This window comes from Cervus canadensis, chromosome 31, assembly GCF_019320065.1.
Source record: "Cervus canadensis isolate Bull #8, Minnesota chromosome 31, ASM1932006v1, whole genome shotgun sequence".
In the NCBI taxonomy this organism is placed as follows: domain Eukaryota; kingdom Metazoa; phylum Chordata; class Mammalia; order Artiodactyla; family Cervidae; genus Cervus; species Cervus canadensis.
Window position 1 is genome coordinate 23,712,892 of NC_057416.1, and position 13,500 is coordinate 23,726,391.

General features: G+C 34.1%; 1 protein-coding gene across 1 annotated transcript in view; it reads left to right on the top strand.

The window, feature by feature from the left end:
- TNKS (tankyrase) overlaps positions 1–13,500 on the top strand; it is a 155,141-nt gene that overhangs the window by 66,482 nt on the left and 75,159 nt on the right. Inside the window, exons 4-5 of the mRNA XM_043454621.1 lie at positions 12,513–12,549; positions 13,317–13,392. Coding sequence (XP_043310556.1) covers positions 12,513–12,549; positions 13,317–13,392 — 113 coding nt within the window. The remainder of the gene's footprint in view (positions 1–12,512; positions 12,550–13,316; positions 13,393–13,500) is intronic.

The window sequence follows — 13,500 nt, forward strand, 5'->3', positions numbered from 1 at the left end:
CAAACCACCCCTGTCTTTGTGATAAAAGTCATAAAGTTAGAGGAAGAAAACAATTTAAAGACAGCGGTAATATACAATTAGAGCATTTTACCTTCTCCTTTTAAGTCGGTTCAGTCTCTTTTTTTAATTCCAACATGCCATTAATTCCCTATGCCATTAATTCACTATTTCCCTATGAACTTGCTTCCGTAATTAGTCCATTGTTAAATACCTTAAACAGTTAGGAATATTCTCCTATTTTTGAAGCCAAATACAATAACTTCTTTTTTGGAGCCAAATTGTATATGGCTAAGCATTTTTCTTTTTGAGAACCTCTTCTGAAATACCAATAAGAGTAGATGGGACCCTTCATATAACTGTAGCCATCACCTCTACCACCTTGTCTTTTTAGCCTGTAAGCCAAATAGCCACCGTCCTTCCTTTTTCCTTTTTAATTCTGCTGATACAACATGAGTTTCCATGTGCTTTTCTGTTAATTTGTCACATTGATTCATTGAGTTTCCTGTCAAACCAGCTCCTGAGTAGTGAATCCAGGCTACTCTTAAGCCAGTTTTTAGTCTTCCTTGACTTACATATTTGAACAGTTGCATGTGTTTTGTTTTGTTTTGTTTTTTTTACTCTAATATCAGGACACTACATTTATCCTCCTCTTTCTTTATGTTCTTTTTGTAATGTTCGCCATCAGTTGCCATTATTCTGTATCCTAAATTCAGGATCTTCAAGACCAGATATTGTTCCTCCGTGTTATCTAGATAACCAGCTCTTTTTTTTTTTTTTCAAATTTCCATTTTTCTTAAGTTAGTCAGCAGGAAGAAATGATGAATTTACCAAGTCCTTTGGTCTTTTGCCCAGGACTTTCAGAGTCACTGGAAATCGTCTATATTTCTTTTGGTAAAGTTATTCATCTCTACAAGATTCAGTAGAAGTGGTTGGTGGGGTATGATACGCTTTCTAAGATACTCAGTCACTTCTTGGTGTGTACGTTTGAATGAGGTGACCTGAAAAGCTTGTGCTGTCCCTGTGAGTCGTCATTCACCATACCGGTCCCTTTCTCTAAATGCCGGAGCATATTGCAAGGACTCTTCAGCGCTTAATGCCTGTGAATTGTCATCAGTTATCACATACATCTTTAAAAGCCTTAGATTACCTACTAAGATAAGCCTCGTTTTTGCATTATTCTGCTCATTAATGTTCAGTACTTCTTATGTATTACCCACCTCTTGAGTTTCTAGCCTTCTCATCAACTTTATTATTGGATTCTTTTCTCCTCCCAGCTTCATTCCTACCTCTGTTTTTACTACTCCTTCTCTTTTACGGCTCCTTCTTCCATTTCCCTTTCCCTATTCTCTCTCCCACCCATCACTCCACTCCTGCCAAATAAATGTCCAGAAGTCGTGCTCTGAACCAGAAGCTGCTTATAGCCAGGAGAGCCCTTCTTAGGTCACTCAAAGAGAAGGTGCCCCTCCATCATGAGTGTTCACTCAGTTTATAACCTTCCAGCTCAGGGTAGTTTTAGATGCACACTGTGCCGGACTGTAGCTACTGGCCACAGATGGCTATTGGACATGTAAATGGGTCTAATGCCACATGTTGAAATGATAATATTCTAGATATACTGGATGAAATAAAATATTAAAATTAGTATTCTCTGGTTACCTTTTTTTAAATGTGGCTTCCAGAAAATTTTAAATTACGTATGTGCTTTGAATTATATTCCTACTAGACAGCAATTTTTAGACACTCTAAATTAAAAGGAAATACATAAAGAGATTCATTAGCACAAAGAAAAAGAGGAAAATCAGTTATACATGAACAAATAATAAAATGCATAGCATTCTGGAGCCATTTTGGATTGGCACATGTCAATATGCCCAGAGCGCTTTGTTATATTATTGCACAGTCTGGTGGAGGTTGAACATAATCAGCCCTGATTTGTCAAGAAAGGTTAAATTATGTTTGGAATAATCCATTTTTGAATGTGTAGAAGTGTTTAATATGTTTCAGAAAGAAATTCCCTCAAGAGCAGAGGAATTAAAATGCTAAATTAGCAGTTATGTTGAAAACTTGGCTATCTAGAGTGTTTTAGTCCTTGAATTTTCCAAGAGAATTAATTTTTATGGCTGCAGCTTTTTAATAAGGCTAAGTGATAATTTTTATGTGAGGGTAGTTGATAAATTTACAGGAGCAAGGTAAGTCCCTAAAAGAGTAAAAGTACCAAAATATCAAAACCACATTTTTTCAGAAATGTTTCTTAATATTTGATAGGAAGTGTTATATTTATATTAAAATTATTTTTAAAAGAATTTATTTTTGTTGTTTAAAATTAGTACATGAATTTGATCTCTTCATTCAAGAAGCTTTTGTATTTAATATCTGCAATCTCTGTCTTTGTTCATTTACATTTAGAAATGGTAGTAAGTGTTTCTCAAAGGCAAATTCTACAGTAAAGTTATGGATAATACAAAACCAAAACCTAATCATGGAAAAACAAATTATAATGTTTTAAGCATCATGGCAGGGTTGTATGCATGAAGTGATATTATATCACAGGTTAATCTAAGCAGCTTTCTAAACGAGGAAGTTCTGAATAACTATCTACTGAAAAGATAGTAACATTACATAAATCTAATTTCTGCTAAGAAATTCATAATAGCACACACAGAAGATATGGAATGTTGACACAGATTTCATTATTATTGATGTAAAACTGTCTTATATATGTTTCTGATAGAAATGTTGCTGCCCTGTTTTGCTAGGTGTTTACAATAAAAAGGAACTGATAATAAACAATAAAACTGACACTAAGGGGTAGAGTTAATATAGTCCAGGTAAGAAAATTAAAATGTACAGTTGTCGTGTGGTTTCTTGCCCTCGCTACATAGTAGAATGTATCCCAGTAAGATGTGTAATTTTAAGATTATCTGAAATTGAACATCTACTTCTATTTCTTGGGTTTGCTACTTCAAATAAAGATTTTTTTTTTCTGATTTACATTTTGAAAGACTTGAAGCAATTTCCCAAAATAAAATGCTGTGAAATAATTTTCCCCCCAAATTGCAAATATATTCTCACTTCCTCAACTTTAAAATCTTTCCTCCATATTTTTCTGAAATAATAAGCATCCTTATATATCTCCTCAGTTGAACAAAATAAGAAAAAGTAGATAAAAGTATTAGAAGAAAATCAAAATCAGTAGTTATCATGATAGTACACTAGCCCATTACATTAACCTTAGAATAAGGAAATGAAAATGATAAAGTAAATTAAGTGAATGTGCAACTGTATTGAATTTTTTTTTAAGCTAATATTATGCTCAGGAAAGGAGCAAACTGGCCTTCCAGATATTATACCTCAATAGCTCTCTTATAGTCGTCCTTTTTTTTTCTAAAACTATTTCTCATGGAGAACATTTTCTTTAATATGCCTGAAACACCTCCTAACTGAACTATGAACCCTCAATGTCTATCTTGGAATAGACTGTGCAAAAATCAAAGACAAATTAAGTTTTGACAATAATTAAATAAACTATTAATGGCTATATTATTTAAATAGATTGTTCTAATTTAATGGACATTTCTCAATATATGAAGTCTGAGTCTGTGATTATATAGCCATTAAGTAGAAGCTGAATTAACATACTCCTGCTGCTATGATCATGTTCAGAAAGATTATTGGATGAAGTATTAGTCTAAGATTGAGAAGTAAATATTTTAAAATTTACTTCTGATTTATAGCTATGTTAGATCATATCCCTAGTCACACATAAGACTAACACATCAAATATAAACTCTGCTGCATTGTGATCCATTCAATACCTTCTCTCTACTTGATTCTTCCCATTCTTACTGTCACCGTTTATGTACTTTTCCTCTCACCATCCTCCTACAATAGTCCTGTAACTAATCCCCAGTGTCCCCAGGTCCTAATTCATCGAGCTACCAGGTTAAGTTCAATTTTAATTAGTTTACTCCTATGCTTAAAAAAAAAAAAAGAGTGACTCCCTGTTCCTATTCCTTATAAAATCATGTTCAACTCTACAACCTAACATTCAGAATCCTTTAAAATATAGAATAAATTTACTTTTTAAATAATTTTTCAATGCTCCCCATTCCACTTCATCTTCCCAACATATACTCTAAATTTGACATCAGTCACTTTTCTCCAAATATGTATTCCATTTTCCTGCACTTCTTTCCTCATACTGATAATTATCTAAACTCTAGTCCATCTCCACATGTTAATACTTGCCCAAGACTGTGTGGCCAAGGTTGTGTGTGTCTTCATGAAATCACCCCATATTATTCCAATTAAAAATACTGTCAAAGGGGATAGATTCTAGTCTGAGCTTTGCCACTACCTAGTTTTAAAATATTAGGCAAATTATTTGATTATTCTGGGTCTTAACTGAGTCATGTATAAAATAAGGATATCAAACTAATTTATCTTGCCAAGCCTGCCTTAAGATTGTATTTAAAATCAACGAGTGTAAGTCAAAGGTACTTTTTTTAAACAGTAGTTCTTAACCTGTAGTAACTTCACAGACTTCAGAGTTTATCTTCAAATGTGCAAGGAATTTTCTCCCTAGGGAGAGGATCTAAAGCTACTTTCATTAGCTTCTTAAAATGGCTCATGATGCCCAAAAGTTAGGCTCTATCATTTCCCTGATCTAAATCTTTTATTAACACAGACACACTCAAGGGCTTTATCCCTCTCTCACTGTCAATGGTAAATACCTAAAAGCTTTAAGAGCATAGTGCTTAGGTCTGTTATCTCCTATAAGAGATCCTCAACCCCTTTTCCTTAATATACCTGACAGTTATTGTGTGCACATGTGATATGCTTCCGTCAACAACAATTGTGCACTGCAACATTCTAAATAAGTTCTTAATTATTTATCCTATGGATTTGACACCATATCCTACAGGTTTGGTACCATTCCTCGCATGCTAGCTCCAATTTCATCACTTATGTCCTACTAATTCCAAGTTTCAATACGTGATTCAGTAGTAGCTGTAGTACACTTGGCATGTTATAGATAGTAAATATTTGTTAAATGAATAAATGAATTTATTCAAAAGAGAGCTAATAAATGAGTGGTATTTTAAAAAAGAGAGTTTGCATGAGAAAGATTATGCCCAGGATAAAATACCATTACTCAGGTTGCACTAAGGTTAATTAACTCTAACTGTGAATAAGAGATTTAGTGATACTTGAGGGAAATATAAGAAAGAAGAGTAAGTTAAGCATTTGCAGCTTAAAGAAGTAAATTGTAATTGCTGCTTCCTGAAATGACCAAAGTTGCAAAGTTACTGTGTCTTTCAGAGACTTTGTTAACAGGACAAAATATACAAAGAATAAAATACAATCATACACAATAATTACAATGAAGACAGGATAGTTCTTATATCATTCATGCAGTAGTCACTTGTACTTCTGTGTTAACTTTAGTTTCCTTAATTTTTTATATCTAATGTAAGAAGGCAGCAGTCTGACAATCCCAAATCAGTATCTCTCCAAACTCCAGGCCCTCAGTAGGCTGATGCATTGAGAGGCCAACCATCCTGATAAAGAGCAAGGACTGCAGGAAAGTAATTTTCTTTTCACAGATAACAATTTGATACCTATAAATCAAAATATGCTTTGTTCATGTCTTCTTATAGCTCTGAGCTCACAGGTACGACATACAAAACAGTCCTTGAATGAAGAGGTCAATTTTATTAATATATATTCTGCCTATTTAAAAAAATACAAAAGCTAGAATAAGTGAGCTATGAAGAACTAAAAGCTGTGCAGTTAGCTCAGTTTAGGTGAATTCTCCTCACAAAAAGGCGAGAATGTGATTTCTAGCTGTGAGGTGGGATTTCTAGCAGTACTGTCATATTTCTCATTAGTCAGCTTCTTCTCTTTTGTTCTTTTTCCTTTCTATAGATGGCATGTTTATATTCTAGAATTAAGAAATTTTCAGATTTTAAAAAAGATGTGATTTGGCAGTTTCTTAGAAAGTTTAACATTTACTATACATTTTAGCACCCCCACACTTTTAAGTATTTGCTCAGGGGAAATGATGACATAGGTCCATACAAAATGCTGCCTGAATTTTTAGTAGCTTTATTCATGATCACAAAAGCTGGCAACAACCCATATATCTATCAGCTAGTGAATGGATAAGCAAATTCATGTGCATTCATATAATGGAATGCTACATAATCAAAATGGTCAAATACTGACATGTCCTTCTCCAGGGGACCGTCCTGACCTAGGGATCCAACCCACATCTCTGTGTCTCCTACATTAGCAGGAGAGTTCTTTACCATCTGAGCCACCGGGGAAGCCCCATTTTTGGCCAGTGTGTGTTTGTAGTTATGTCCCAATTTTTAGTACTAAGATTTTTAACTAACTAAAAATATCAGTGAAAAATCTTGAGTTACATTCCAAATACAGTTGACGGGTTGCCATTTCCTTCTGTAGGGGATCTTCCCAATCCAGGGATCATACCTGGGTCTCCCACACTGCTGGCAGACTGTTTACTGTCTGAGCTACCAAGGAAGCAAATGCAATTGACAGAATGTCAGAAATAGGTATAAATTATTTGAAACCCTGCTTGTTGTTGGTTATTCGCTAAGTCTTGCTCGACACTTTTGCAACCCCATAGACTGTAGCCCGCCAGGCTCCTCTGTCCATGGGATTCTCCAGTCAAAAATGCTGGAATGGGTTGCCATTTCATTCTTCATTGAAAAACCCTGCTGCTGCTGCTGCTAAGTCGCCTCAGTCGTGTCCGACTCTGTGCAGCCCCATAGATGGCAACCCACCAGGCTTCCCCGTCCCTGGGATTCTCCAGGCAAGAACACTGGAGTGGGTTGCCTTTTCCTTCTCCACTGTATGAAAGGAAAAGTGAAAGTGAAGCTGCTTAGTCGTGTCCGACTCTTAGCGACTCCATGGACTACAGCCTACCAGGCTCCTCCATCCATGGGATTTTCCAGGCAAGAGTAATGGAGTGGGGTGCCATTGCCTTCTCCAGGAACCCTGCTAAATGTCCATAAATGGGATATATATCTGAGATGTTGCTGGGGCTAAGTGAAGACATATTACTGCATACAAAGAAACTGGTTGTTAACAATCATCTATTGACCGCATTATTTTCTTTTTTTGTAGGACCTTTGTTATGGATGTAATATTATGTTTTTGAAATGTTTAAGGACATTGTTTTTTTTGTTGTTGTTGTTAACATGTAATTGTTGTCATAAATATTACGATATAAGATAGTATAGTTGTATTTGGTGGGGCTGGTGAGCTTTTATCTTTGAAAATTGATTTTCAGCTGCCCTGCAGGGATTGGGACATCTCCATTTTCCTAAAAAATTGGAAAATTCTGTTCGAGCTGTACTGTTTGGACAGCACAGCTTTAAGTTTATGTTGCACAGGTTGAATGTTAGCTAATTAGAAAGGTCAAAGTTGTAGAAGACGAAAGATAGGATCTCCACCAGGAAAATACTCTGTTGACACCTAAAATTTTAAAGCCCCCAATTTTCCCATGTTTAGCACTGATGTGGAGTGTTTAATTTGATCACGATTCTAGACTTAGCCAATGTATGGACTTTGAGACCAGAATCAGAATGAGCAGCAAGATTGATAGGCTTCAGAAATAGTAAGTAGGCATTGAGAACTTTTAATACTATGGGATTTTTTTTCCCCCCTAGTATTGTCCTGAAAATGTTCATGAAAGATTTCAGAGAGAGAAGTAATAAATTCAATTAACAAATAATTGAAATAAATAATTCAAAAAATAATTTCAGAGAGAGAAGTCAAGTCATTCCTAGGGTCATGCTTCTGTATGGTAGATATCAAAGACCTAGCTTAACATCTTGAGATTAGATTATTTCCTGGTGCTTCAGTGAAATTCCTTCCATAGCTACATAACTGTTTTTAAATATTCAAATCTAATAGTGAAAACACAATGGATTTTGTCACCTAAATTGATATTTTATTTCCCCATATTGATTGTCAGTTTAGTTACAAGAATCAGTTCATCTCTTGTATTTGTTGGCACTTCAGTGAGAAATATCTATATGAGAATGACCAATTCATGGTTTTGGCACTCAGCAACCTGAGTCCCTAAACTTGTTAATTGAGATTCTTGACTGAAGACTTTACATAGCTCTTCTCTTGAGAAACCTAAAGCATAAGAAATTAATGCATGCTATGGGAAATGCAAAATGCATTGATCATTTTAATAGACCTAGAATACATTTTCTTCATTCCTGTTCCTTTGGTCCAAAATTTTAAACTAGAATGTAAAATTTACATACTTACTTTTGGGTAGGGGGGCCCACGTTTACAAGCTCATGTGAAAGTTCACTACTTTAAAGCAGTTTTGATGGAAATGTTTGGCTTATGTTATATAAATATGTTCAGCCCATTTAAAACTAGCTGTTGTCATTGTTTTTAAAACTATTTTATTGCTGTTACTGTTCTGTTACTTTTTTCTTTTGTTTATGTCACTTCTTCCAAAACTCAGATATGGTTAGTTTCTGCTCACATATTAGCATTTTTCAGGGCTTGATAGATAGTGAATAATACTCAGTGAAACCTGAGACAATTTATTTAATTGCCTTGGCATCAGTTTCATTAACTGTAAATGAATATGTTGATGATCCCTTAGGAAAGCAATTCTGAAATTGGGGATGAGGTGACAGGAGAAAGGTGACTTTCAAATTACATCCCCTCTCATTGCATCTAACAAGAAATGTTACTGATAGGCATGTATTATGCGTGGTTTCAAAGTGGAAAAAAGAAAGGTTGCAATTCTTTTTTAGTCCTTTATTGCTTCTAGAATTTATGATTTCTATGTTCATAATCTTTCCATGTTGTTCAACGTCAACAAAAGCAAATGACTCATTTTTAGAAAACTTAGTCTGCTTTGAATCCTGTCAGTTGCTGAAGAAAGGGACAAAAACACTTTAAGATGTTGAAATTGAGATAAGTCAATAATTATGACTGTTTATTGATTCAGTTTTTCATTTTTATTCACAAAGTAATTTTGCCTTCACAGTAAGTGAAAGAGAAGTTGTTTCTACCTACCTCAGAGAAATACAAAGGGGAGTTTTACTTTTAACCTTTATTTATTAACTTTCATTTTTAACCTTCTTTCTGACAACATACTCTTTTTAACACATTAACTCATATCCCTGTCCCCCACTGTGTGTCGGCGTCTGTGTGTGTGCGTGTGTGTATTTATCTTTCTATGCATCCTGTCAGTACTTATACTAATAAACCATTTTTACTAATAAAAACAGTCCAGCCTTTGGAAAGTAAACTTTGTGGCTTGCTTTTTTTTTTATCCCACTTATTTTATTCTAATAAAAAAAAAATTTAAGCCATCTATTTTGTCCTTTCCTGAATGCTATTATCTTGACTATAATTGCCTGGTTTCCTTTCTGGCTGATTTATTGCTAGCCTTTATCTGGATGTGATTAAAGAATATAAATGCTCCATAAAGCATCAGAATCTCAGCCAGAATATTTTCAGATTCGCAGCTAAAATGAAATAGAACAAGGGGTTTAGCTGTTAAGTAGCTCATATTTGTTGTCAGAGTGTGTGAGGGACTCTAAATTCATTATGCTAGTTGTTCCTACAGTGTAGCATTTGAAAAATAGCTTCCACTGTTTATGGATTGTGGTCCTCGGGCACCAGATAGTGGATGTTGGGATGTATTGCAGAAAAGCTGATTAAAGTAGTAGGATCTCTAACTGCAAGAGTACAAAGTCATTTGTAATACCTGAGTCTGACAGCTTTGGGTGTCCTTATATGTTTCCTTTTGAAAGCTTTGGTTTATTATCAGTTTAACCATGAAGGAATAACTCCCCCCCCCCTCAAGAAAAGTGCCTTTTGGAGAAAACATCAATAAGCTATACCAGATGAGAAGTTTATGTAAGAGGATTGATTTGAACTTTAAAGATCCCAAATTCTATGTGATTTTATTTCTTAGGTTATTGGAGTCATGCTTCACTGTGACTTTAATTTTAATAGTAGCTGCTTTCAGTTCTCAATTTCAGATTACTGTATCTCAGGCAATGTATAACTTACTCCAGAATATAAGCTATGCCAGAATTTATTGTCTTCACCTCCCATTACCCCCGCTTTGGGCCACTTTCCTCTCCAACAAAAAGTTCACTGGCGTGGAATATAGAAAGACTTTAATCACAGAACTTTTACAAATCTTTAAATATACTTTGCATTCTCCTTGTTGAAATATTTCAGTATTTTCTCATTGTTTTCAAAATAAAGTTCAAACTTCTTAGAGTGCCATTCATGTGATCTTTCTGTTTCCTCTCTGCCTAGTTTTTACCCAGTTCCCTGTAAAATGTCCTTTTTTCAGGTTTAAAGTGGCCATTTCCTCTCTCATTTCTTTTCCTTTGGTTGCTTCCTTCTCCCCCATCCTTTATCTGAGTATCACCTGTTCTTACTTTAAAAACCCTGCACAAGTTTTCTCTCTTCCAGGAAACCTTCCTTGAACTACGATTAGCCTGCTTCTTATTTATCCCCTTTAGACTAGCCTTTAAACTCTTTATAGCACTCTGTAAGACTCATTTCCTACTCTCATCATTGGTTTACTTGTTTGTCTTGTTTAATAGACTATTATTCCTTGAGTTCAGAAATGATAGTGTCTTTTTCAGTTTTGAATCTGGCCTATAGGCCTTTCAAATAAATGTTTTTTGACTAAATTAGTGACTTTTATAGTTACTTCCATAATTTCACTTACTTTGCTCTTGATTCTTAAGGCATTTTGAGGGTATGGGTCGAACCATTTTCTCAAAAGGATCTTAAATTGACTCACTCACTTCCATATTGCCACCTAAAATATTTAATAAGGGTATATTTTTTTGTCTTTGGAAAGATAAGAACCTTATTTGCTAGGGGATTATAATATAGATTTCAAACTGTCAATCAGTTGAAGAATCTGGGATGTAATATATGGAAATTGGAAAGGCAAACTCTTATTGTGAAGCAAGCATTCTAGCTTATTCACATATATTGTTGAACCCATGATTTTATTGGTATCTAAAATTCCTTTAGGAGAGAATATATATTTAACAACTTTTTCCTGATTTGAAAATTACTGCTTACAGTTTCTAGATTTTAATAAAATCTTAACCCAAGAATCAAGAGACATGTTTAAACTAAAAAAAAATTGCTAATGAAGGGTTATAGAATTTAAACATGTGCTTAATGATCCTGAGATGTCCTTAAAATATTTGCATCAGTATTCCACATTCTGTAGCAGAGCAAACAAAATGCAAAGAAATTCATGTTTATAAGTGATAAGATTTTAAAAAGTAATTTAAGCTTATTTCTTAATAGAATTATAACATCTTAATCTAAAATTTTATTTATTATACATATATATGTATATGCACTTAATATTTGCCTTCATATAACTATTTGCTTAGACATTTTATATAATTATTTCTTTAATGATAGAGCAAACTGAGTCAGCATATTACAGCTGAATCATGGTCCTAGCTGTTCTTTTTATTCATTCAGTGAGCAAACTCTATATTGTTAAAATTCCTTGTCCTTCAATTGTGCTGGCAAAGACTTGCATTTAAGTTCTTGAATGCCCTAAGAAATTTGTGTTGAAAATTCTGAAGTATATACCTATTTTCAGTCTTTGGTATGTTAAGCAATAGAATGGAAAAATATTATCCACATCTTAATAGATGAATGTCTGCTCATTCTCAGAGACCCTAGTCTCCTTTTAAAAAGATATTTTTAAGATTTATTGTTTTTAAAATTTGGTATTGAATTTGCATAAAGTGTAGATTGCAGCATGCTAGAATATTATTGTCATTTAAGAACGTATTCATGGGTTTTTAGAGCACTGCCTCTAAGGGATTCTTAGCATTTGGTACGTAGTTCACGTATTTCTAGTCTACAGACTTACCCTATTGAGGCAAAGGCTTCATGATCCTGATTTTTTTTTCTACTGCTATAAAGCTCAGCAATGGTAATTAATGGTTGTGTGGTTGGTTTTTTTGTTTTTTTTTGGAAAAAAACTTTCCATGTCATTAAAATAAAATTGAGGATTTTTGAAGACTAGTAATTTGTACCTTTAAACAGCCACATTATTTTGCTTTTGTCTCAGAATGTATTATGCTTCACAAGTATACTGTGACAGTCTGAATAGAAAAGGGGGGAGGGGACATTGTCTTCAACTGGCATGCTGTTATCAGAGGGAATGTGTTTCTGGACACGAGATTTAGCATTCATTGGTCGTCTGAAGAAAGCTATTTCATCTGAGGATTGGACAAGAAGCTGCGTCAATTTGCTGCCCGTCTCCAAGGCACTGGTGATGCTGCCTTCACAAGCTGGCTAACGTCACGGCTCCATCACCCAGCGGGGTGTGGACTCTCTTTTTCTGTTCTTCTCTATTTAATTCTCTATTTGCTGCCTACTGCATTTCTTAATCTGTCTTCTGCCAAATGCTAACAGCATGATATTTTGCAATCATCTAGGTGAATACAAGAAAGACGAACTCCTAGAAGCTGCTAGGTAAGTGATTCCATTCATTTTAAGTGAGTATAAGGCATTTAAGGGAGAAAAGGGGGAGGGCAGGTAGAGGACTATAAAAATTAAAGCATGTTATTGTCTTACTTGGATTTTATGCAATAATGTAGATAAGACCTTATACTAAATCTTTGTATACTTTATTTTGCACAGTTAGTGTATTAAATGAGACTGTCTTTCAATATGGTGATGATTGTAAGGTTAATTTTATTTGGAACATTTCTTAAGGTACCTGCAAACCCGAGTTGCCCAGCTTTTCGGTTCATATTCTAGGAGTATTTAAATAACTATATCTGTATTTTTCTCTGGAAATTTTTCTAGCCAAGCTTCAATGAGGGGCATAAAGTAAATGTTAAAATTCTCATCCATTTTCTTTTGTTCTTAATCATTTATAGTTTAACTGATTAGCTTTTTAAAACATTTTGTAAGTATATTTAACTCCAGTGTTTTAGATCACTTATCAGACTAAAGTTTGTTTGAAATTAAGAACATGACTTTATGCAGATAAGCAAAACAAATAATAATGTAGAAAGCTCCCTTATCTAAGATATACCACTATATGATGATTAACAGGAATTAATTAGGAATATATTGATTGAATTGAATTAAGTATAGCAAAAGACATTCATTCAGAACCATATAAAAGAAATCAAAGAAGTCATATGATTTTCCATCCTGTCGTGAAAAATATCTATAAATATTCATAAGAAGCACTGTAATTTTATAGGAATTGACTTACTACCTTTTTGTAGGAGTGGTAATGAAGAAAAACTAATGGCTTTACTGACTCCTCTAAATGTGAATTGCCATGCAAGTGATGGGCGAAAGGTAAGTCATTTAAGATGTAATATTCCCCTTCAGTGGTTTCTTTTTGCTTTACAGTTAAAATTTTTGAAGTTGGCATATATATATGTGTGTGTGTATACGTATATATAC